Genomic DNA, 25970 nt, shown 5'->3' on the forward strand with positions numbered 1-25970 from the left:
AGATGGGAGATAGGGAAACAGAAAAGGAGCATTCTTCACCCAAAGCCCATCTATTCTGTATCAGCAAGAGAGGATGAGGCATTGAGGGTAGAAGTCAGTCCTGGGTGCTTTCACACTCCTCTTCCAGCATAGGTCAGATCATGTCAACCATACAGCTGCTGCAAATAGATTTCTTGACAAACTCATGAAAGAACAAATTGATGCTGTAACAGTGAACTTCCCAGAGGTGTTTGCTTGTGCTGGATGCCGTCAGGGCAGGGCTGGAGATAAACCCGATGCTTCCCCAGGGCTCTGTGTTGGGTCCAGTCCTGTTTAATATCTTTATCAACAACCTTGATGAGGGAATAGTGTGTCCCCCCCCAGTAAGTACCTGATGATACAGAGCCAGGAAGGGTGGCTGACACACAGGACACTGTGGTGCCATCCAGAGAGACCTGGACAGGCTGGAGAGCTGGGCAGGGAGAGACCAGATGGGGTTTAACAGAAGCAAGTGGAGAGTCTGGCACCTGGGAAGGAATAACTGCTGGAATCAGGACAGGCTGGGGGTGACCTGCTGGAGAGGAGCTCTGTGGAGAAGGACCTGGGGTTGCTGGTGGGTGACAGGGTGGCCATGAGCCAGCAGTGTGCCCCGGGGCCAAGAAGGACAATGGGATCCTGGGGGCAGCAAGAGGAGTGTGGGCAGCAGGTGACAGGAGGGGATCCTCCCCCTCTGCTCTGCCCTGGTCAGGCCCCACCTGGAGCATTGTGTCCAGTTCTGGGCTCCCTGGGATAAACCAGCCAGGGATCTCCTGGAGAGAGTCCAGAGGTGGCTACAAAGGGGATGAAGGGCCTGGAGCATCTCCCCTGTGAGGAAAGGCTGAGGGAGCTGGGGCTGTTCAGCCTGGAGAGAAGCAGCCTGAGAGGGGATCTGATCAATGGGTATAAAGATCTGAAGGGTGGGACACAGGGGGACATGGGCAGCCTCTGCTCAGTGTCTGTGGGGACAGGACAGGGGGTGATGGGCTCAAGTTGGAGCACAGGGAGTTCCCCACCAATGTGGGGAAGAACTTCTTCCCAGTGAGGGTGAGGGAGCCCTGGGACAGGCTGCCCAGGGGGTGTGGAGTCTCCTTCTCTGGAGAGATTCCAGCCCTGTCTGGACACCGCCCTGTGTGCCCTGTCCTAGGGACCCTGCTTTGGCAGGGGGTTGGACTCCATGAGCTCTGGAGGTCCCTTCCAACCCCTGTGATTCTGTGATTCTCACACCACTGCAGTGTCCCATGTGATGAGGAGCATGCAGGGATGGTGTGCTGGGATCTGTGCCCAGGAGGTTGAATGGCCACTGACAGCTTCACAGTGGCAAAGGATATGGACTTGGAGTAATTAAACAACTGTGTCTCATTGTGGCTCATGACAGCTTCCAGATGATGCTGTAAGTGATTCCAGATGTGTTCTTCAGAACCTCTGGTGGTTGAGAGCATCCATGCCTTGGGAGGGTGAGAGCTGCATCCCCTTCCAGGGATTCATGTGGCATCACTATCTTTCTCCTTTAGACTGGAGTGGTGGGAACGAAATCAGTAGCCATCAAAACTACACCCAAGGGGCAAAGCCTCTTCCCTGTCCCTCTAGCAACTCTCCTTTCAAGAGCCCACAGATGTGCACAGCTGTGCAGCTGAGCAGGGCACAGAGGGTTGCCTGTCAAACCACTTCCTTCCTTGCTCACAATTACTTTCAGGGTCCACAACCTCCCACAGTGGAAGACGGGGGTGGGAGACCCAGAGGGACCTTGGTGATTATCTCTTAGCAGCACAGGGGCAGGGAATCTTCTCTTGGTTATTCTCATGCCTGGCCTGATACTTCCCCCTGCTGTCCCCTGCTTGCCTGGCACCCCGCAGCCGGCTCTGCTGGGCTCCTGCCGAGTGTTTTACAGCTGGGGAGCCGAGGTCAGACCCTTGTCCCATGCAGGTGGCAGAAGCAGAGGTGGCACAGTGGGTTTACAGCAGTTTAACACTCCGCAGAGCAGGAGGATGACTTGAAATGCAGATCGTAGGCTTGGCACCTTGGGGGAGCTCTCTATGTGGGGAAGCACTCAGAAAACAAAGGGGTTCAGCTCTGGGAACCCCAAACTTGAGAGGAGGAAGGTCCTTTGAGTGCTGACTGCAGGGGCATCTCTCCATTTGCCCATCTTCAGGATAATGCCACCGTTCCATCCTCCTCCCAGGGCTGGGTTTTAGAGCTTGCTTTGCTAAGCTTGGCATGTTCAATTCTGTTCTTCAGTCCCAGGGTCATTAAAGGCCTTTTCTTTGTCCTTCCCAGTTTATATTTGAGTGGTTTTATAGTAACAAAAGCTGCAATTACAGGAGAAGACAGAAAGGAGGAAGAGTAACAGGTTATTTGTGCTCATTCAAGCCCCTTCATGGCACCAGCCAAACCCAAACAGGCAAGCAGGCTTACCAAGGTACAGACACTAATGGGGTTTATCTTCAGCCCTGATGGCATCCCTTGGAAATCCCCTCCTTAGCACAGGAGCTGCTAGGCTAGGAAAAGCAATTATCCCTTTCCAAAATCAAAATCACTGTAATAGCAAGAGTTGAGAAGGAAAGACAGACAAGTGAGAGGCAGAGGAGAGCACACAGGGATGATCTTCCCCATTATGCTAGAGGTGTCCAGCCTGAATTCTTCAGTGAAGCTCTGGGGCATTTTGGTCACCTGTTTTCTTGGGTTCCCTTGGCATGGCCGAGGTTGCAGCAGGAGGAGGTGATGCTCTGAGGCTCTGCTCTGGAGGACTGCCATCTCATCCCAGGCTCATTCCCTAGTCTTCTGTTCCCTTGTTTTATATGGAAAGCAGCAAAGCCTGTATCTAACACTTGTCACTCTGAGCCTGTTGCCCCTTCAGAGTTTTAATAACTTCCTTGAGCAGAAGGATGCAGACATTGGCTGTGATTTTATTTGCTCCAGCTGGTGAACCTGTCCTTGGCTTGTCAGGAGACAAGGGAAAAACGCTCCATATCGACGCGTCGAGATCCCGCCGGGAAGGACTGTGACACAAGACATCTGGTTGGGGCTGGCGTGCTGCCCTGAAATAACATCACTCTTACTTCTCCCCATAAATCTCATCCTTCATATTTGCCTCCACTTCCCCACACGTAAAGAGAGCGAGTGTTGCCTGATGAGAAGATGCTGTGAGAATGAACCCACTCGTACTCGTAGGGCGCTCCAATTCCACAGTAACACGCTCAAAGAAACACCAACCAGTGGTGAATAACATGGGCCAACCATTCCTTGGCCATGGTACAATGCAGTTTTAATGGCTCCTGGACTTGTGCAGCCTAAAACAACCCCATTGGGCTGGAGCAGCTCCCCTACGGAGAGAGGCTGAGGGAGCTGGGCTGGCTCAGCCTGGAGAAGAGAAGGCTGTGGGGGGACCTCATTGCAGCCTCCCAGTCCCTGAAGGAAGCAGAGGAACAGGAAGGGAATCAGCTTGTTCAAGGGCAGAGACTGGCAGGACAAGGGGGATGGAGTGAAGCTGAAGGAGGGAAGGGTGAGAGGAGAGATTAGGGGGAAGTTCTTTGCAGAGAGAGTGGTGAGGGGCTGGAAGGGGCTGCCCAGAGAGGGGGTGGATGCCCCATCCCTGGGGGTGTCCAAGGCCAGGTTGGATGGGGCCCTGGGCAACCTTGTGTAGCTCCAGGCCTGGAGGTTGGTGTCCCTGCCTGTAGCAGGGGGGTTGGAGCTCTGTCATCCTTGGGGTCCCTTCCAACCCAGACCAGTCTGGGATTCTATGATCATTTCTGGCAGGACAATAGTTTTATACTGTATTGTGCATCGAGTGTTCTGACTGAGGCACAAGAAAGGCAGCTTTCTGTTTCACACAGTAAGCTTCCCACCCTTTTTGCTGTGTAAAGTTTTAAGGGGGGGGGGGGTATTCTAGCTTTGCCCTCAAGTCAGTGTTTCTTCCTGTAGATTAGTAACTAGATCCTGTGGCAGCACTTACATTCTTGATGATGGGTCCTTTAAAAGCATCTCTAGATTAGCCAGTCAGATAGGAATGCAGGATAATAAAGTGAGCAGACAGGGCCATGTGCTGAGGTACTCGTTATCATCTCAATCCAGTTTGGATTGCGTGGACATGCCGACACTAAAAAGAGAGAGCAGTAAAGGGGGCTTCTTAAAAATAATCCTGGTTTTTGCTGCCCATAATCGATTCTATGCCCATGTTACTGGAGAACGATCCAGGGGACAGGCTGAGCAATACGTCATGCCGTACCCTCGCCTGTCTTTTGCTGCCTGCCCTAAAAAGGGGCCACTTGGAACAGATACAAGTCTCTGAAAGCTTAAATCACATTCCATCCAAAACCTTATTAATGGGCCCTCCATGAAATCCCAGCGCTGTGTTTCAGTGGGCTTTGCTTATGGCTCTGCTGCCTCCAGACACAGGATGGGGCATTTAGAGAGAGAGAGAGGAACCTGATCCCAGAAAGGCACTGCAGGATGCCATTCACAGTTATGATTAGAAATGTCCCAGGAATGTGTGGGGAAGGAGGAGCATACAGCCTGCCCTGGACAGTGCCAGCACGGTCCCTAGCTCACTGGGAAGCTGCCAGATGGTATTGTCTTCTTTTCCCAGTCACTTTGATTCGATAAGGTCATCTTTTTCTACAGCTCATTCACTCAGTCTGGCTGAGGAGAACATGGGATAGAGGAGAACATCTGACTCGTGGGATTCTTTCAGGGTTTGCTGTCCAGCCCATTCCTGACAATGGCCAACTGCAGCTCTCCATTGAGTTGGGAACCCCACAGGGACAGCACCTGGGGGTTTTTCAGCCCAAATTTCCACTCCCATCTATTTCCAGGCTCTGCAACTGGCCCCCGGCAAGTAAAGAATCTCTATGAGACACTTCCCTTTCTCTTACCATCATTGTAAATTTAAAGCTTTCAGATCATTGTGCTCAGATGATCAGATGCCACAGCAGCACTAACAGCATTACAGGGGTTAGGTTACCCAACAAGTTACTATTTCTTTGCCTGTTTAGCAGTTGTCTCCTGATAGGCTTTAATTACTTTCTGTCTGTCCCTCCCCGACACACAGACTTCATAATCTGTCAGACATTTAGCTTAGAGCTTTGCTGAGGAGCTTTAACCCAGCCTTGGATTAACAGAATATATATTGGCTGGAGAGCTGTCAGGCAGAGAAGGACCTGGGGGTGTTGGGTGACTGCGACTGAACACGAGCCAGCAGTGTGCCCGGGGGGCCAGGAAGGCCAAGGGCATCCTGGCTTGTGTCAGCCCCAGCGTGGCCAGCAGGCCCAGGGAGGGGATTGTGCCCCTGTGCTGGGCACTGGGGAGGCTGCAGCTGGAGTGCTGGGTCCAGTTCTGGGCTCCTCAGCATCAGAAGGACATGGAGGTCCTGGAGTGTGTCCAGAGAAGGGCAACCAGGCTGGGGAAGGGGCTGGAGGGCAAATCCTCTGAGGAGCAGCTGAGGGAGCTGGGGGTGTGGAGCCTGGAGAAGAGGAGGCTGAGGGGAGCCCTTCTCCCCACCTCCCCTGCCCTGCCAGGAGGGTGCAGAGAGGTGGGCGCTGGTCTCTCCAGCCAGGGGCCAGGAGCTGGGACAAGGGGCAATGGGCTCAAGCTGCGCCAGGGCAGGGTCAGAGCAGCTGTGAGGAGAGAATTCTTCCCTGGCAGAGTTGTCAGGGCCTGGCCCAGGCTGCCCAGGGAGGGGGCTGAGTCCCTGCCCCTGGGTGTGTTTAACAGAGGGGAGATGAGGTGCTCAGGGAGCTGGTTTAGCACAGGATGGGAATGGTTGGACTCGATGGTCTTAAAGGGCTTTTCCAGCCTGGTGATGCTGGGGTAACATTTTAAATCCTGTTCTTAAACGGACTTGCAACTGCAAGTTCTGCCAGAAGGGGGAACTGAAGCTCCATCTCCCAGCTGCTGCTCTACCACAACTGGCAGCCACGGACTTAAAAGCTGAGGACTCAGCCCTTTCACTCATTCGCTTGAGGCAGCTGCTGGAAAGAACTCTTGGTAACATTCAGAGTGGATTAATTATTCTATTAGATCAGGTTTGCCAAACCCCCGTGATCTAAAAATCACATCAGGTCTGAAGGGACTTCAAGTACTCATCTCAAACTGTGAAGGTTATCATCACGCTGCCTGGAAAAAACATCTGGTGCTTTTCTGATCAGTCTTTTGGCAGTTTCATTTCTGGTGCCATGCACTGTCCCAGCTTATCTGACAGAGATGTGATCACATTGCTAGTAACATAACTTGGGGAGCTGGTGCTTGAGGGCATCAGCACTGCAAGTCTCACAGTGAGTTAGAGTCAAACACCTCAGACCTCAACACCACCCGCAAAGAGTACCTGGTGAGGTCCCACTTCCAAGGTATCCATCCAGATGCAGGTCCCAGGTTCTTTCTTTCCAGTTCTCTGGAGAGCAACAAAAAAAATGTAAGGGGTTGTTGCAACTTTTCTGGGGTCACAGGGCTGGCAAGTGGCAGAGCCAGGAGTTGCATCCATCTCCCCAAACCCAGCTTCCAGAGCACTCCCTGCCTTCCCAGGGCACTGCAAGAGTCAGCTGTCAATCCTTCCATCTAGCAACACACACGTTATCTGTCCCTCTTGTTTCTTACTCCTCCACCCAGAGCCTCAAACCACCCCAAATTCTCTACCTCTTTTTGGGGTGGCCTTCAGAGAGACTCACAGCCTTGCATGTAATGGAAACACTTGCTAATGAATGAGCCCTCGTTACACACGTTACCAGGAAGCACTTAATTGACAGCGGCCACCGGATAACAGGGTTTAATTAATAAATCTAGGTGGCGTCTTATCCACCACAGGAAGGGATTACAGGGGTTAATGTGTCTGTCTGCTGGACTTTTATGGAAGAGCTGTGTTGCCTGTCTTTTAGCAGGGATAACCCGTGTGTCTGACCCAACACTTGCAACAAGGGAGAGTCAACTGGCCATGAGAACACAGCAGCCCTGTCTGGGTGTCTGAACATGGCTTGGATGGCATCTGAGGCTGGAGCAGACCAAAGGGACATTTGTTTCCATGCCTCTTTAGCCAGCATCTGGGTTTCTGTGGTGCTGTCTATTCTCACCACACACCCCACCCTGTGTGTGACAGCCTTCTCCAACTTAGCATGTTAATGATGGGTCCATTAGTGCCTTGGAGAGACTGTCAGCACCCACTAGAGTAGGAGCAAGCTTTAGCAGCAGGGTATGCAGAACAGGGATTCTCAGCTGATGGACAGTGATACCTTCACTCAAAAATCAATCAGTGAAGCTGTACTGACCTACCTCTCCCCACCACTCATACAGCGAGTCCATGCTCAGAGGGAACAAGGCTCTGGAGATCCCACTGAAGTCTGTCACAGAAGACAGATTGCCACTACTGACCTGCAAGCTGCTCTTGGAGTTTGCAGTGTGGTGTGAAAAGGTCAGAGATAGTCCAAGACTTCTAATCAATCTGCCCTTTGATAACTGCCATCCTTTTCTATGTGCATGTATTTAAAAGAGGCAGAGGGCTTGCCTTGAAGCTGAGAGCAAAGTGCAATGGGGTAGTGTTCCACAGCAGCCCAGGAACACTCCACCTCTACCCAACTCTGGTGCCAAGTCACCAAGACCTTAAAAATCCCCTGCAGAGGAGACAGAAAGCAGCAGCTGACAGCATGTACCTTTGCCCAAGAGACCTGTATCTCCTAATATAAGTTGGCTAAGCCCTGTGGAAGCAAACAGAACCAGCCTGATTTATCCCAGCCCACGATCCAGGCTGCATATCTACTGTTACTTACACGTACAACATGACAACTGGGCAGTAGATGAACAAAGCTGCTGTCTGCTTGAAGTAGTGTAGAGCCTCATGCCCAGAGCACCCTGTGGAACACGAGGAGTTGTTTGTACTCCTGGGCACAGGAGCATCTTGAAACAATGTGGCCATACCAGTTCAGCATCACACAATTAGGAGCAGAAAATCCTTTAACCTGCTCTTTGCCTTTCCCAACAATCATCTGTGGCTTACTGGTACATCTGAAGTCACCATCCTTTGCCTGAGGTTGCCACTGTCATGCCTTTATCATACATATAGAGACAAAAAACCTCACACTATAAGTTTAAAGGAATAGCTTTCCACAAGGATGCTGCTGTAAACTCAGAACAGGTCTTCACTATAAACCAGTTACATCTCCAGATTCAACCAAAAGAACAGCTGGACCATAGAGACCTAATCAGCTGGTAATTACTCCCCAGCTATGCCTCACCCAGATCACAAGACAGATCTTCATCCAGTATCAGGATAATCCCATTGCAGGCAATGGAACAGGATTAAGGAGGGAAGGGTGAGAGGAGAGATTAGGGGGAAGTTCTTTGCAGAGAGAGTGGTGAGGGGCTGGAAGGGGCTGCCCAGAGAGGGGGTGGGTGCCCCATCCCTGGGGGTGTTCAAGGCCAGGTTGGCTGGGGCCCTGGGCAACCTTGTGTAGCTCTAGGCCTGGAGGTTGGTGTCCCTGCCTGTGGCAGGGGGTTGGAGCTCTATGACCCTTGGGGTCCCTCCCAACCCAGACCAGTCTATGATCTACAACCAAAGATACTTACTGTGAGGTACCAGGCTTTTATTCTTTTCTTTGCAACATCCTTTGAGATCAATATGGTGTAGCTGCAGTCAATGTAGACTCATCTTACATTGCCCTTACCCACATAGCTAAACCACATTACTTTCAAAGCCTGAACCCCACACAGATCTGCTAACACAGCAAAGCCAACAAGCACCAAGGCTCTCCCATCCCCTTTTTATAGGCACTCAACACAAGGACCCCTAATTAGTGCTTGCAGGTGGAAGTGTAGGGGGCATGGCCATCCTTTCTTATAAAAGGGGGAAGATCAGCTGCTGCTGCTCAGTAGTGCTTGTTAAAATCAGGTTGGTTTTGTTCTAGGGAGGCTGCTGGAGCAGTTTGTGAAGTGCTCAATGGAAAGAGGGTGCTGTCTCAACTCTGGAAAGGTAATAAAATGGGTGGAATCACGAGAAAATGACTTAATCTGTGAAGAATTTTAACTGGATGAAGAAATGTTGTTGGTAGAATGGTGGTGAAGTGGTTGAATCTTGAGAGGGTTTTTTTTTTCTCCTCTTTAAAGGATGCTTTTCCATTGTTACTCTTTCTGCTTGTGAGCAAACTGGAGAGGAGCTCTGCCTGCTCCCAAAAGCCTTTGAAATAGGTGGAAGGCAAAGGAGAACTGGCATGGCTAACACCCACGCAGCCTGAGTTAAACCCTGACTGGACACTGTGCTTGTGTTAGCAGCTAATACTGGGCTTGAGGCTCCCAGAACTGGTCCTGTCCTTGGCTGTAGGGATTCAGGCCTTTGGAATGTTGTGGGAAAAGGACTGTTGAGGACACTTGTAAGAGCAGACAGGGAAACCTGGAGCAGTGAGAAGATGAACAGCTCAGGGTCAAGCATAAAGCTGAGGTTATGAGCAGGGAAATGGGACCTCTAAGTCAAGGGATTTGGAGGTGTTCCTTAAATGTGGGGGGATTGGGCACATGTACCAGTTCTTTGATGTTCTGCTGCCACCCTTACATGGCTAACACAGTGAGAGGTCTGTGGCTTAACCATTGGCACCAGGGGCTTAACAGCTCTGTGCATTGTAATGCCCTAATTATACTGACTAGCAAGTGAGTTGGAGCTGATTTCTCCCTGTTCCTCGTGGGTACTGGATGTTTTGCCTGAACCCTGGGCTAGGGGCAGGGCTTGTCCCTGTGTGGAGCTGGGCTCCTCCAAAAACCTCTATCTGAAAGCCTGTTGCAGCAAACAGAAGGGATGTGAGATGGACACTGCTCACCTCCACAGTACCCAGCCCCATCTCAGCTGAGCCAGCCCAGCTCCCTCAGCCTCTCTCCGTAGGGGAGCTGCTCCAGCCCTCTGATCCTCTCCGTGGCTCCTCTGACCCCTCTCCACCAGTCCCACATCTTTCTTGTGCTGGGGCCCCAGCTCTGGACACAGGACTCCAGCTGGGGCCTCCCCAGGGCAGAGCAGAGAGGGACAATCCCCTCCCTGTCCCTGCTGCCACCCCTCTGCTGATGGAGAATCTATTTAGGGGTGAAAGTCCTGGCCTTACCTGGAGCCCTGGGAATCCAGCAATGCTGCACCCAATTCTGGTGTGCTCTGCTGTCTACCAGCTCCATCAGCTGCTGTCTCTCCTTGTTCTATCCTTGTTTTAGTACAGGCTGCCTACACCAGTGAATTGCAGCAGCATGGGCTTCTTGCAGGCACCTCTTGACTCTACATCCTGCTTGGGAGGAGAAGTTTGTGAGGGACAGGCAGGATTTGGGCTCTCATTGGGGAGGGTGGTCATGGATTCTTATGGATGGCTGTTCTGGGATCCATCTGCAGGTTTGGATTTGGGGTCCTGTGGAGCCCAGCATGCTGGAGGCTGTCTAGAAAAAAAAGGTTTATAAAGCTCAGGGCCTGATGGCATCAGTAACTCCCTCTGGGCTTCTTGCAGGCTGAGATAGTGGCAGATTGTCAAAATTACTTAACGTCCTGGAACACCACCCATTCCAGTATGAATAGGCTTCTTGTGTACAGCTCACATGATCAGGGTGTTTTTCTGGTGTCTCTATGGAGACTGGAGACATTCTTCTGGTCTATTGCTTTGGGATCTTTTTTTCTTCTTCTCTGCTTTCAGGTAAATTGTCTTGTGGGGAAATGAGGGAGAAAAAAAACAACCCACCAGATACAATCCTTGGAGGTAGTGAGTAAAGCATCAGTCACACCACCAAAACATCCTGGCCTCTTGTATAGGAGGGGTTGAAAATATTTTGGGTTTTTTTCCTTTTTGAACACTCTGCTATCCATCTTGGCAGAGATTTAGCAAGCCTTGTGTGGAAAAAAATTGGCCCTAGGCAAAGCTGGATGAAACATTGAGCATTTGCATGTGGACCCTAATCCAAATTAGGCTGGAGTATGGATTAAAGAGCAAAGTGGTGTTAGATTTGGGAAGCCTTCCATGCCAAAAATCAGTGGAGCTTTTAAAAGATGTTCCAATCCCAAAAGCTTTCATTCTCATGCGATCAGATCCTTCCTCTTGGTGTTGGCTCCAGGCCCTCTAGGAAAGTGGTTCATGTTTTACATTGGCCATATTAAAATAGGTGTGTTGGTTTTCACTGATGTCCCAAGGAGAGCACAGCAATGTGCTGAGGAAGAGACAGTTATGTGGTGTGGAGCTCCCTGGAGAAATGGATGCACCAGGAAACCACTGTTTATTGTCTCATTAATATCTGGGGTGAATAGTAAGGGACCAGACACATCTGTCACACCCAAACTGGACCCTGTGCTGGGCACTGGGGAGGCTGCAGCTGGAGTGCTGGGTCCAGTTCTGGGCTCCTCAGCATCAGAAGGACATGGAGGTCCTGGAGCGTGTCCAGAGAAGGGCAACCAGGCTGGGGAAGGGGCTGGAGGGCAAATCCTCTGAGGAGCAGCTGAGGGAGCTGGGGGTGTGGAGCCTGGAGAAGAGGAGGCTGAGGGGAGCCCTTCCCCCCACCTCCCCTGCCCTGCCAGGAGGGTGCAGAGAGGTGGGCGCTGGTCTCTTCAGCCAGGGGCCAGGAGCTGGGACAAGGGGCAATGGGCTCAAGCTGCGCCAGGGCAGGGTCAGAGCAGCTGTGAGGAGAGAATTCTTCCCTGGCAGAGTTGTCAGGGCCTGGCCCAGGCTGCCCAGGGAGGGGGCTGAGTCCCTGCCCCTGGGTGTGTTTAACAGAGGGGAGATGAGGTGCTCAGGGAGCTGCTTTAGCACAGGAATGGTTGGACTTGATGGTCTGCAAGGGCTTTTCCAGCCTTGTGGCTCTGTGACCCGTGGGTGTTGTGCTGTGGACAGCAGGAGGACCAGTTGCCTTCCATGATGCTCTCCAGGATTTTCTCCTCGCTCAGCAGTGGGCATGTCCATGGCTGCTATGTTCTGCTACCTCTGCTCCACAGCATGCCCAGTCAATATGTTTTACTGCTCAGGATGACACAGAATGCTCCTTGGCATTCCTGGTTGCCCCTCCCAAACTCCTCAGCCCTAGTTTACAAGTCTGGATTCTGTCCTCTTAGCTCCAGCAGGAAAGAACAAATCCCTGCTCACAGAAATATGGTAGATGTTTCTTGGTGTAACCTCAGGTGTATGTGGTATCTACACAACACCCAGAGAGTCAGAGCCACCCCAAAAATACCTCTAAATGCTTCTGCCAGTGAGTCTGTCTTGGGATTTGTAATGATTTATTCTATCTGGTTTGGTGTGGTTGGTGCCCTGTGGAGCGGTGAGGCAACGCCCTGGGTGAGCTCATGGAAACCATTCCAACCACCACTGCCAATGGCAGGGTCTGGTTCTGTTTTGGTAGCTGTAGAGCCCAGGAAAGGAGAAGCTGCTCAGGTGTTGTGTGCTCACGCAAAGAGGTAACTGGAAAAAAATATCAAGATGCTGTCTCTCAGCCACCCCTGTGCTGCCATGGGGGGGAAAAGAGGTCACCAGAGGAAAATATGGGGATTTAGATTATGGTCTCTGCCTGGAGAGTGTATGATGTTGAGTCAGGTCTGGCTTCTGTCCTGAGGGTTCACAGAGGGAGCCCCTCCCTGCCTCAGGTTCTCTGCGTGTAGACCTGAAACCATATCAATGTCTCCTCTCCAAGGAGCTGGGCTGGGTCAGCCTGGAGAAGAGAAGGCTGTGGGGGGACCTCATTGCAGCCTTCCAGTCCCTGAAGGGAGCAGAGGAACAGGAGGGGAATCAACTTGTTCAAGGGCAGAGACTGGCAGGACAAGGGGGATGGAGTGAAGCTGAAGGAGGGAAGGGTGAGAGGAGAGATTAGGGGGAAGTTCTTTGCAGAGAGAGTGGTGAGGGGCTGGAAGGGGCTGCCCAGAGAGGGGGTGGGTGCCCCATCCCTGGGGGTGTTCAAGGCCAGGTTGGATGGGGCCCTGGGCAGCCTTGTGTAGCTCCAGGCTGGAGGTTGGTGTCCCTGCCTGTGGCAGGGGGGTTGGAGCTCTGTGACCCTTGGGGTCCCTTCCAACCCAGACTGGTCTATGACTCTATGACTTAACAATCTGTGTGATGAGCTTTCTGCCTTGTGCCTCCTGAGCCTGCTATTGGTACAGATCAAAACTCTTATTAGCTGTACCAGTACTTTAAAGCAGAGCATCTTAATCTGGGAACTGGCCAATGGCTTTGTTCACATGATAAATACTGTTAGACTCTATTTCTAGATGATTCAAAGCTGGCTTTAAGCAAGGGAGATCAGGCTTAGTGCTTGTGGCAGAGTGAGGAATGAAACAAAGGTGTCCTGATTGATAGTTCATCTTTCAGTGTAGCTTGACTGAAGAAAGTTAACTCCAGCCTTGGCTTGTTCCCACCATGTCAGGGGCTACTTTGTAGTGTTCCTGCTGGAAGCCCAGGTCTGCCTGTTAAGGGACAAAATGTGCAGAGCCAGGGCTGGCTTGGACTGCACTGAGGCTGCAGCATTGTGGTGGGGTGGGGGGAATAGGAGAGGGGTCAGTTGGGCTCAGGGTGAGGTCTTTTGACACTCCAAGAGGCTGCAGATGGAGTCAAAGGTGACAGGAGAAGTAAGGTGGCTGTGAGGGTTTGAGACAGGCTCTGGGAACTGGGAAAAAGCTTCCAATGAAATGGCTGGACTTGGAGCTGTCTTGTTCCACAGTCTCTCAGGCCATGAGTGAAGCTCCCCTGTGAAGAGAAGCTGGGAGCAACAGGCTCCCTGCAGCCAGTGTAGCGTGTGAGTGTGTGTGGTCACCTCTGCTCTGTGATTTCTCTCACACCAGTGCCCAGTGGGGTCATCTTGCCATTCACAGAGGGCCCGAGGTGAAGTTCAGACCCAACAAACACTCCAGTTTCTCTCCCATCCTCTGATGGGATCCTGCTTTTACAGGCACCTTCCAGGAGGTGGGGGAGAAACCCTGCTCAGGGGGTGTCTGTCTGTCTTAAAGCATATCTGTCAGGGGAACAGAGAGGACTAAGGGGCTCATTTGGTTTACCTTATGTGTCTATTTATGGGGAGATGTGAGTTTAAAACAACTTCCCTGGGCAGATCTGAGAAACCTCCTTTGCTTAATGCAAGATGGACGTTGATCTACTCAGAGGGACTTTACACTGAGACTATTCAGGCTGAGAGCACAAAGCCTCAGGATATGCTTCCTGAGCTGTGCATCCCTTTTTCTGGCTGCACAGCTGATTTTTCTACTCCTTATTGGGTATCAAGCCCAATCTCATGCTGAAAGAGACACACTCCACATCAGAGCGTTGGTATTTCATGGGATTGGTTGTGTTTGTGTGTGTATCTTGTGTGTGTATCTCTTCTCAATGGTGGTTGGGTTTTGCTGGAAAAGGGACTTTGTGAGTGATTAAATGTGGTGACTTCAGGGGGTTGGGAGAGGGATCTTTGCCCTTTTGCAAAGGAAAAAGGAATTCAGAACAAGAACCAGTGCACTCTAAAGCTTTGGCCCTTTGTGACAGAATGAGCAGGGGGACAAAGGGGTGGTTTGCATTTTAATTTCAACTTCCAGTGCCAAAGCTAGTGAGCCAAAAGCTGACCTGACAGGCTCACTGTCATTAGGCCAACACTCCTGTTAACACAGGCACAAGCAATCTCAGTCAGCCAGCCCTGTGCAGAGCCAGGGACTTGTGTGCTACCTCTGTAACAAACTTAGCAATGCAGCAGCTTAATTCCAATGGCCTTAATCACTACCTTAGGGTGATGTTTATGCTGGGACCCAACAAGTCTCAGGGGCTTAATCATTTTCCCGAGGTGTGCAGCACCAGCAGGGTGCCAGGGCTGCACAAGAAGTGCTTGGGTAGCACAAATTGTCCCCAAATTAAACCAAGCTGTCTCCAGAAACCCTAGTTCAGAAGGTGTCCTGTCCTCTCTTGTGTGAGTGAATGCAGTTGCCCTCCTGGATGATCTACTTTCAGTTCTCTGGTGGAGGCTGAGCTCCCTGCTCTTCATCAGTAGCAGCCCCTTGCTGACTGACAAGCTCGGAGCAGGGCTTATTCCCTCCTCAGTTCTGATACTGGCTTTACCCACACACAAAAATCATCCCAGTGGGTGAACTGTGGGATTATGTGCCTTGGATTAATTCCCCCTTGGAAAAGGGTACCAGAAATCCTGGGAACTTGCTGCCCTGCTGCTGTTTGTGGGAGTGCATGCAAACTGCGTGGAGTCTTCTGCCCTCCAAACCTTCCTGAACATGCCTTTCGTTTTCCAGCCTTCCCTATGGCCCTGTTGCTCAACTGCTAGTGAAACCTTAGGGAGAAGCACTTCCCAGCAATGCTGTCCTGCATGGGGAGAGTACCGGGGGGCTCCAACAGCTGCTTGGGGTTTGAGTCCCCTTGGCAGATGTTTGCTATTCCAGCCACTTCATTAATGTTGGAAACAAAACCCCTGATTATTTCTGACCAAAGCACCCCCCTTTCTGATTGACAGCCAGCGTGTGTTTCATATGACATAACCTGCTCTATTGCTCTGGCCATTTTTTTTAGGGAAAAATAATTCCTTACTAAAAGTTTCTGGAGGTTATAGGATGCTAATCCCACCTGCCAGTTGATCGCCCTGGGCTCTGGTGAGGGCACCCGTGTTTCCAGAGCCCAGGCAGAGGTGGCAGCCCCCCATCTCTGGATATCCAGCCTTTTGGGTGAGAGAAAGAGATGTTTAAATATAAGCAGAGCCTCTTGTCTTGGGGTCAGTTGTGTATGAGTTCAGCGAGCTGATGGTTCTCCTCCCCTTTTGATTTCGGGGCTGGATCGAGTCACTTGTGGAACTAACTCACTCTTTGATTTCTCGTGCTCGTGTTGCGCTCTCAGTTTAGGGAACATTCCTCTGCTGTGTCTTGTCAGGCCAGTAAATGTAACATTAATTTGGGGAGGGGAGAGGGGGGCTGCAGCTCCTGCTGGGGCACTGAGGAGCTGGGGTGGTGCAAGATGCCGCTCGCCGCTCTTCTCTGCCGCTTCGGGGTTTCAGTCGGCAGCTTGTTTGGGATGGGTCTTCAGAATGATTCTTCACAGTCATTAGCAGCAATCGCTTAATTAGCCTTACTGGTAATTATTTTGTTTTCTTGGGGAGAGGGGGGAAGTCTGGAAAAGAAGCAAAGCCTGTTCCTAAAGTGTTTTCTGTCTGAACGGAGCTGTGACGCTCACAAAGCCGCATTCAGCGCGAGGGCAGCGAATCTCCTCCAGTTGCCGCTTGCTTCAACAGTTGAAGTGATTTAAAAGTAGTTCTATTGTTGGGGGAGTGGGGGAGAAGTCCTTGAACTCTTCAGTAGTTGCTATTCTAATTAAATTCCAGCTTGTACCATCCCTTTAGCTTCCCAAAATAAAAAGGAAAGCCACCTCTGACTGATTTAGTTTACACGAGGCTGCCGTTCCCGTGGCTCGGGGAGCACAAAGTGCTTTATCTCCATTCAGATAGGTGGTTTTTAAAAAACACAGGGAATTCCAATGAGTTAAGACAAAACTTGGGAGGATATATCAAAAATACTTTTATTGCCTCTTACTTTTGATAGTGTGTGGACATTTTGGCTATCTTCTTTGGGGGTTTTCCAGTTTTAGGGCCCTCCAAATCAGCAAATAGAAGTTTAAAACCAAATAATACTTGTAATTAAAATAAACACTGCTTTTACAAAAAGAGATTAAAGATAGCTTATGGGGTTTTTTTGAGGGCTTTTAAATATATAGATCAATACCATCAGAGTTGATTAAATCATTTGAGATCTATTTTTTTCCTTCTGCCACGCCAGATTGAGTTTCCTAATAGTAAAGTACAAGTTCGCTGCCATCTGCATTGCCAGAGCCTGAGAACTAATGGATGGCTGATAATATTTTTGCAAAATATAATAAATATAAATATAAAATATATATAAATAATTTACTTTTTGGGGTGGTGCATTTCTGTTACGAGCCTCTTTTAACACCCTGATAGTTTGCAGCCACGAGTCACTGTGAGCTGCTGGGATTTCTGGATAACGAACTGGTTGATGGTGGGAGGACTCCTCCTGATACCGTCCCCTGGCAATTCCTGTGCTGAACCACAGCAGCTCCAGGCAGGACACGATGTAATTCCTCAGTGGGCTGAAATCTGCAATCCTCCCTGTGAATCAGGCTGTGGGGCAGAGAAATGAAACTCAGGGCTCAGGCTGCGAGGAAGAAGAGTGTTGGTGGGGTGGGAAACTTCAGCACCCGAGTGGGCTGTGTGGGGTCTGTCCTTGGCAAAAGGGGCTGGAAGTTCATCTTTGCAAAAAATGCAGCTGAGATATGGGACAAACTGCAAGTAAATCATCTCTCGGGCAGCAGCGAGGGGATGGGATGGAGTAACCCCGCTCTGGAGGAGGCAGCGTTCGGTGCAGCGAGGGGATGGGATGGAGTAACCCGGCTCTGGAGGAGGCAGCGCTCGGGCAGCGAGGGGATGGGGATGGAGTAACCCGGCTCTGGAGGAGGCAGCGCTCGGGCAGCGAGGGGATGGGATGGAGTAACCCCGCTCTGGAGGAGGCAGCGCTCGGGCAGCGAGGGGATGGGATGGAGTAACCCGGCTCTGGAGGAGGCAGCGCTCGGGCAGCGAGGGGATGGGATGGAGTAACCCCGCTCTGGAGGAGGCAGCGCTCGGGCAGCGAAGCACCTATAAATAGGGTTCTTTCCCCTCCTGCTGCTCTCCAGCGCTTCGCGGCTGGGGAATAAGAGGTTTGATGCCGATCGGAGAAAGCCGTAGGGGCTCGGGCAGAGGAGCTCTCCCGCCGGCAGCCTGCACTTGCGGGATGCGCACTTTTAATTTGTTTAACTAATTACAGGCTGGGGGGGGGGGGGGGGGAGAGAGAAAAAGAAGAGGGGGGGGAGCCAGCCCAAAGCTGGAGCCTTTCCAGCTTTTGCACAAAAAAAAAAAACCAAACCCCAACCCACACACACCCCAGTATCTTAAAATAGAGAGCAGGGAGGGGAGAGGATCGGCGGGATCCTCCCCGCCCGGCGCAGGGTAACAATGGTGCTCGCCGGGGAGCAGCGGGCGCCCTGATTGACAGCCCGAGCGTCCTAAAAAGGACGCGGAGAGATGCTTATCGGAAGGTTTATATAGCGGGGCAGCCCGGCGCTGCCGAGCTCAAGGGAGAGAGAGAGAGAGAGAGCAGCCCAAGCCGAGCCAGCCGAGCCCGAGCCGAACCGGCAGCGGCGGGGCAGCGTTCGGAGGCACCGGCCGCCCATGCCCGGCCGCCCGCGGTCCCTCGCAGCCCCTCAAGCCCGGGGCGGGCGGGCGGCCCCGCCATGCACTGTCAGCCCCAGCCGCGGCTCTCCGCGCCCGGCCGCGCTAAGGCAGGCAGGCGGCGCTACAAGACCTTCATGATCGATGAGATCCTCTCCAAGGAAACCTGCGATTACTTCGAGAAACTTTCCCTCTATTCCGTCTGTCCGTCCATCTTGGTCCGGCCCAAACCGTTGCACTCCTGCGCCGGTAAGTCTGCTCCTCGGGTAGGGTGGGGGAGTTGGGGGGGAGAGGGGGGATGATGCGGTGGGAGCTTTCCCCAGGGAAACGGGACCGGAGCGGCACCCTGCCCGCAGGACGCAAGCCCGACCTCCCGGGGAGAGCAAATCCCTGTTCCTCCGAAGAAAAGGAGACCCCCCGCCCCCCTGAACCTGCGTTTTCCCTGCCCATCCCCAGCGGGAGGCTTTGCATTCCCTCCTGGGTTGGATGTGTTTTTTATTTCCCAGGAAATGAGGAGGGAAAAAGTGTCGTTTATTAAATCTTCGGGGGCCGCGCTGCTGATTTCGGCGTTCAGGGTTTGGGCTTCATCTTCCTTGGGGTGCTCCCAGATAAATTAGCAACTCCAGTCGCAAGGCGAGGAGCTCAGAGTGTCCTCAGGGAGAAGGAGATCCTGGATATCTGGCTCGAAAAGCCACCGGGGCTTGGTTTGGGGGTTCCATTGCCAGAAAGAAACGAATTAGGGAATTTGGGAAAATGAGGAGAACGGTTATTGAGATGGGGGTGTGTTTCCCCCCCCCCCCCCCCCCTTCCTAGGTTATTTCTAACAGAGATGATGTGGGGGGGATGGTGAAGTGGTGTTGATTTTTGCAGCCACAAATAAATCCCTAGGAATGGTTTTCTGGCCTGGGCAGACCCTGCTGTGTTTAATGCAGCAAAATAAAATGATTGGGGCTTGTCCTAAAATACTAAATTTCACAAACAAGATTGGCCTAAGGTGAGCTTTTAAAAATGCTCATTAAAAGGAAAAAATAGTATTTCCTCATAAAAGGAAAATGTATTCTTGCAATACATTCTGGATTTGAAAACAAGGAATAAAAAAGCAAGTCCCTGTTTTCCTGGTGAAGTAGGGAGTTTTCCAGGTTTATATTCTTCCCGTAAGGCTGCGCTGGCGATGGTGACACCTAATGTCTTAGAGAATCAAAAGGTGAAACTGAAAGTTAACAATGCAGTCTTCTAAAAACCTGAATTATTGAATAATATTTTTTTACAGACTCTTTCCCAGTAAAATAGTATGTAATTCAAGGTCATAAATGTCTTATTTTTTCCTTCTTCCTGGGAAGGTTCAATTTGTATTTGTATTAAGTCACACTTAAAAATTCCAGAGCTGGACTTTGCCTTAGGTTTGGTGTTTTGTTTGCGATGTGTAGTGGAATATTAATAAGAAAGCACTTTTTGGGTCTTAGAGGAGCTGTGCTAATCTAAAACTCGTTGTTAGGTTACTCGAGAGTTTCATGAGTGGAGTAAACCCGTAATCCGAGGAGAAGTCTTCCTCCAACCGCAGTATTTATTTTGTAAATACTAATAATTAAAAATCCAGAGGTGATTAGGAGGCCAGACAGGAGTTAAGGTTCATGATGACTTTTTGAAAGAGGTTATGTGAACAGCATGCTCCTTGTTCAACACTTGATTCCTGCGATGGATTTGTGCGTGGCGTTCCTGCCTTCTCTAGCAATTGCTGGCCAATATTTAATACAAGGAGATCTGGTTGTTAATCACAATAGTGCTGACAAGAGAATTTTGCAGAGCTGATGCCTTACTTGCTGTGTAGACAGGGAAATTCAGTGCAAAATCAGTGTGAATCTCCCAGACGGGTTCGGCGCACGGCAGCTTGTGGTTACAGGCCCGATTCGGAGTCGGTGCCATGACTTCCACAGGCCTCGCTCTGCTGGGAAGAGATTCCAATCTCCCTCTGTACAGAAAGAGGAAAACAAAGCTCCCTTTAGCACCCAAAAGCAATAATAACCTGGATATTTACCCCTGTCCAGAAGCGTGCGTGGCTACCTCGGCGTCAAGAAATATGGTTTGAGTGTGGCCTGGAGGCTACGGGATCCGTGGTGGTTTGGAAGGGTTGAGGCGTTTCCCATCTGTGGTTTTGAGCCTCACCACCACCCCCATGGGAAAAAAAGAAACATCTTTAATTTACCACGTAGCTCTGTGTCAAATCCAGCAAACATTGTCTTTGCGAGAGTAATATATTCATTAATTAATCATTAATAATCCTCCGATGATTCAGCAGTGGGTTCTGAGTGATGCTAGCATGACTCTTGTGGTTCCTAGTCAATTAAAGCCTTCCCTCTTTTTGTTCACCCGGGATCTCTAATGAATTTGCCCTCAAGATTGTGTTTCTAGCCCAAGCTCTGGCCTGTCCCCGCGTCGGGGTGGATTGTGGATATCTGCTTTGAGTGGAGTAAGCTTTTGTGGAGTTGCAGGGCTTGAAGTACGAAGAGAGATTTGCTGGAGGGATTAAAGCCATAAAAGAAACTGCTACTAAAGTCCACGCTTCCAAGTTGTAAGCCTGCTCAGGTTTATAGGTTCAATTAAAGTCCTGTAATGGGATTTTTTTTAATGATAAAAGAGAGGAAATTCCGTTGTTTTCTGAAAAATGGACAACATCCCAAAAGAAAACTTAAAAATTGGAAAAAATACTGAACATGAATCTGTTTAAAAAGACAAACCAACCCTCTCCACCCCCCCAAAAACCCGCTGCAAAAATACAGCAGCGAAGCACTTAGCACTTAACTTACTGCCTGTGTTTCCTTTGTCTCCTGAGTTAATCAGGGAGTGAGTGCTTAGCCTCTCTGCAGTCTAAAAGAAATTCATCTTCATGTAATTCACAGAAATTTACCTTGCTGGTGTGGTCATAATTGGGGTTTGAAAGGGTGAATGAGTGATTAGTTCCTTGAGGTGAACTCTTTGGCAGCGCGGCTTTTTCTCGTGTCAGGAGTCAAATTTTGTAGGCGTTTTCATGGGCTGAAGAGTTGTTTAATGGTTCTTTCAGCTGGGGTGAAGTCAGAGGAGTTTGATATGCCTTCCTAATTTATTTGGAGGTGAAAGATGGAGGATGTTTTAGTTGTTCCCAGCATGTTTGTGTGTCTAACAACATTCGTTGTTCAGCAGAGAGAAGTAAAACTGTTGGTTCTCAAATGGAAAATAGCCCCTCTTTTGGCTGTGATCAAACCCTAAATATTAAAAAATTGGGACAAAATGAAATTAAGTAGAGGGGCATGGGGTGTGGAAGGAGCACTGGGGACTTCTCCCTGCTCATTGTGAGTTGGAAGGCTGATAGTTGAGCGCAAAGCTCCCCAGTCTTGCTGGGCAGAGTCCCATTGCAAAGCGCTGGGAAGGAGCTCCCAGCCTAAACTTTTATTTGGAATGAAAAACGCAATTCCCTGTGAAAAGGATTCATCATTAGCTTTCTTTGGTATGTGAATATGTGTTGTGGCATTTATTGAGCCAAATAACCACTGCTGTACTCCTGAGTCTGTAAAAAAAAAAAGCCCAATTTCGCTGTCATTATGGTAACAAAAAGAAGATAAGTTTAAACAGAGCAATTTTCAGATGCTGGTTTAAGAACATCTCTTTGAGTTAATGACTTTTTGGATTGGGCTGACTTAGCGAACACATTACTTATTCTGTTTCATGATATTTATATTTTAATAGGCTTTCCATATTCTGCCGTGGCTAGTTCTTTTGTGTAAGCCGCGATTGCGGCGGTAACGTTACACCGTGCCTGGTTTGTCGTGGTTGTTCCTGAACGTTGGTTTTTGAGCTGTGTCCCATAGGAATCACTTCTCAAATTGTCTTTTAACAGTGGTTCAGTTGTAGATTTGAAAACATTTGTGGGTGACTCAGCACCTATTCCAGTTCATTTCCCAGATTTTAATTATCTCAGTTCAGTAATAACGTTCAAGACCCAAACATCGTATTTGTAGAGACCGGCCTGAGAGAGAATTCAGGGAGGTTGTCAGTATACGATGATATGAGGTCAAACTGGAAATGATTCCTATTAATCTAAGGAACTAAAATAGCTTGAAAATGGATGAGGAGCTTATGTCTGATCCCTGGCGGTAGTGGAATTTGGGTATTGTATATTGGTAAGGGACAGTATCGATCTCGTGGGCCCTTTTCCAATCAGCCATCTTAATTTAATTGGGATAGAATGAAAAGAATCGCCTTTTTCAAGTGAGAGCTTTTTAAGTGTACAGTTTATTTTAGCTAGTTGGTAGTGCAAATGATTTATTATCTGTGCTTGGGATTAATTTCTACCCATTCCTGTTCTGGAGCTCATCAAAACACCTCAAATTTGAAATGATCTGAATGATTTATAACTTAAATTCGAATGCGCACAAAGGGGATTTTTTTACTCCTAGATATCTGTTAGGACTTGGCTGTTTTCTTTTACCTGCTGGAGTACCTGTACTAGAAGAATCAGCTACTTTGGCATCAAATATTGACAACAAGGGGAGTTGTGTTAAAGGGGATTGTGCTGCTCTGAAGCGCCACAACTTCTGGAAGCAGGCAGAGAGCTTTTATTTTCTTAGCTCACTTAAAGACTGTGGAACAAGTTGCCTTTAAAGACCACTAATAATTATGGCTTGCTTCCTTGGAATTATTATTATTAGGACTATTGTTCTTATTATAGATTTTGAGGGCTTGGGTGTGTTGTTTTACTGAGGATGAGGCCTTGTTCAGTCAGTTTTAATCTCGGCATGTATCTACTTTCAGAACTGTTCCAAACTTGAATTCTACTTTTTTGTTTCTTCTGACTGTCTTCTCCTGGTTTAGGATGAACTTAACAATTTATCCCAAAGTTGTTTGGTTTATTTAGCTGCCATTTTCCCAGTATATTTGGTATTTTTTGCTAATAAAGTGATACTTGCCACCACTGGGGCCTGCGGGGAATCCTTGCTCGTGCCATAAAGTGTGAGCTTTGATACTCCTGGTCCTGTCAGCCATGAAACCATGGTGAGAAAAGGAGATTTATTGTGTCTTAAAACAGCTCGGTTTTTATGTGTGACCTCCGAACAAGATTCCTTCTGATTCTGTTCAAAAAGGCCTTGATATGGGCAAGGTTTGAATTTGCTCTGGGACATTATTTAAAATTAGGGTGGAAACCATTTCTTTTGCTCAAATACTTGCTGAAGTTTAGGGTTTTTTTTCCTTTTAATTTGAAGAGATACTGTTACAGAGCTCCTGGGGGAAAAGCACAGGGCACTGTGGGAAAGGAACAGGGAATCCACGTAGTGTACGGCCCAGCGTGGGGAAAAATGAGCTGCCTTCCGTTCAAAGCACAGTATCTGAAACCTAACAGCTGGATTAATCCTGTTAAATAATGCTGATAGCAAATTGTGGGTATACCTTCTACTGGGCTAACTCAAACCCCTGTGTGCCCAGGCTCCTGTCAGCCCCGTGTCTCCAACTGGGCTTGAATTGCTGTCCCCAGTACGCGACGAGTGGGAGGGTTTGCTGTGGAATCCCAATCGTTACTCTGGAAGAGTTTTGGTCTTGTGGAGTGTGAAGCAGGTGCTCAGGGAACCCAAATGGCTTAAATGTGTGTCTTCCAGAGCAAGAGCTGTGACTTGATGGCTCACGGGGTCCTTTAAAGGCCTGTGTCTCCAAATATATTCCTTCTGGCCTGCTTCCCTCAGTGAATATGCTTGTTGACCAGGCCGCAGGGTGTGATGGGTGCCAGCTTCAATTGCCAAGCTCCCAGTATCTCTGTGTGGAAGTCTATATTGCTGCAATACCATTTGGGATTTTATTTCTCACTGTTTGTGCAAGCACACAAAAGGGGGGGGGAATCTTTTGAAAACTGCCAGCATTTACTGGATTTAGTTTATGGAGATCAATGTAAGGCCATAGTTTAAGAGTAAAATGAGAAGGGAAAGGAAAGTTGAGGCAAAATGAGAAAGGAAATCTATTAATCTTGAAGAATACGGTGTGTTGCTTCTGTAGGTGTCTCTGATCCAGCATTTGGGAAGCTCTCAACTACTCCTAACCAATATAAAATAATTTAGAGATGGCAGTACTGCGTACAGATCCTCAGAGGCGCAGTCACGTTTACACTGTGCTACTCTGGAAACCTAGGAAAGTCAGAATTTGCCCTTGGGAATGTCTCCCTCCTCCCATAGCATGATTTATTCTGCTGTAACCTGAGGAAAATCTTGAGTTTCCTCAAATAACTCCCTATCAGTTTTAACCCTACAAGAAAAAAGTCTTTAGCAATTCTGCTGAAGACCAGCTGAGGTAAACTGAACCAATGCTGTAGACTTTGAAAAGTAGATTCATGTGTGACTTCTAATTGGGCATAGCATTTAATTTCAAAGACTGTGGCATTTTTCAGGATGTCTGCCTTGGTTTTTACATGTTTTGATGTCTTTAGTAGAAAAAATAGTGCAGAAATATCAAAAAGTGGCCTATGAAGGATAATAATGGGCTAGCCAATAATAACTATATACTTGGGGAAGAGTCTTTCAATTTTCTCTGTTGGATTATATCCAATGATAGAGGTGGGATTTTGGGAACAAAGCCAGACCAGAGTCTGAATTTGAAAATGGGGAGTTTGAATTCCCCACACTGGAGCAGGGAAGTCTGGCTCTGAAGAAGTTTCAATGCTAGATTATAAAAATAATTTGGACTCAAGACTGAATTTTACTGTCTGCAGCTCAGTACAGTTAATAATGAATAAAAGAAATTAATGAAAGGCAAAGCTACATGGGACAAAATAGAAAATCCCACGTCAGTAATTGCAATAAAACCTACTGTGGGGAGGAATCAGCGTTGTGTTAAGCATGAATAAGCATTGCAGAGGAATGCTATAATAGGAGGTATTAATGAATGTGGGATTCCAGGGGGAAAATTGACACCTCCACCTTATTTTCTGAAGCCTTGCAGCTCAACAGTTTAAACCTATCTACACACTGGTTTAGGTTTAAATGCTGGGTAAAGAGCCTGCTCACCCCAGTTTGGACTGGCCGTGCAGCGTGGAGCTGGTGCCGCTGTTCCCAACTTGTTGGATTTGTTATGTTTAGAACATTAATTTGTCTCTCCACTGCAAAATGTGGGAAAAGACTGACTGGTCCAGTAGAATGAACACCCCCCAGCACTGCTGCATCGGTACCAGCTGGGTGCCAGAGAGGGCCCAAATCCTCCCTGGGGAAGTCGGGGAAGCAGGAGAGAGACTGTTTGGAGCCAGTAAGTTGGGTGAAGCTCCTGATCAGCTTACCAGGCTGTGCGTGGGGAGCAGAGCAACAGCAAATGGGACTTGAGTTCTTTTCTTCTCTGAGGAAAATCTTGAGTTTCCTCAAATAACTCCCCATCAGTTTTAGCCCTTGTGTCTAGCATTGTATTTATTAGATGACACTTATTTCCCAGGGATGGAGTATGGTGGAGAACAGCTCGGTCTTGGCAGTGCATTATCTGTCTTCGGAAGGGAATTTCATGCCAGGAAATCTCTGTCTTTCTGACTTCTTAAGTGGTTTCTGTACCCTTGATGTGAGCCTGATGGGGAAGGAGGGTTTGCTTGCAGATGCACACGGTAGATGGCAGAGCTGGTCACCTGGAATTGATCTCCATGTCAGGAACCCTGTAGATGCTTCACTTGCTCAATATACTCATGAGAGTTGTTTCTTAATCTGCTAGTGGTATTTACTGGGTTAGAGAGAGGCTCTACTGTCATTCTGATCTTGATTTCTTGATTGCAGTGATCTATTTCTTATGCTCATTCCCTC

General features: G+C 49.1%; 1 protein-coding gene across 1 annotated transcript in view; it reads left to right on the forward strand.

The window, feature by feature from the left end:
* Positions 1–18113: 18113 nt before the first annotated feature.
* The window catches only part of BARX2 (BARX homeobox 2), a gene marked incomplete at its 3' end in the record, with an annotated part of 37020 nt that continues 29163 nt past the window's right edge, over positions 18114–25970 (forward strand). Inside the window, exon 1 of the mRNA XM_084274879.1 lies at positions 18114–18429. Within this exon, the coding sequence (XP_084131005.1) occupies positions 18243–18429 (187 nt within the window). The 5' untranslated portion in view covers positions 18114–18242. The remainder of the gene's footprint in view (positions 18430–25970) is intronic.

The sequence above is a fragment of the Gallinula chloropus genome, assembly GCF_964237585.1.
Source record: "Gallinula chloropus genome assembly, chromosome: 24".
Taxonomy (NCBI): Eukaryota; Metazoa; Chordata; class Aves; order Gruiformes; family Rallidae; genus Gallinula; species Gallinula chloropus.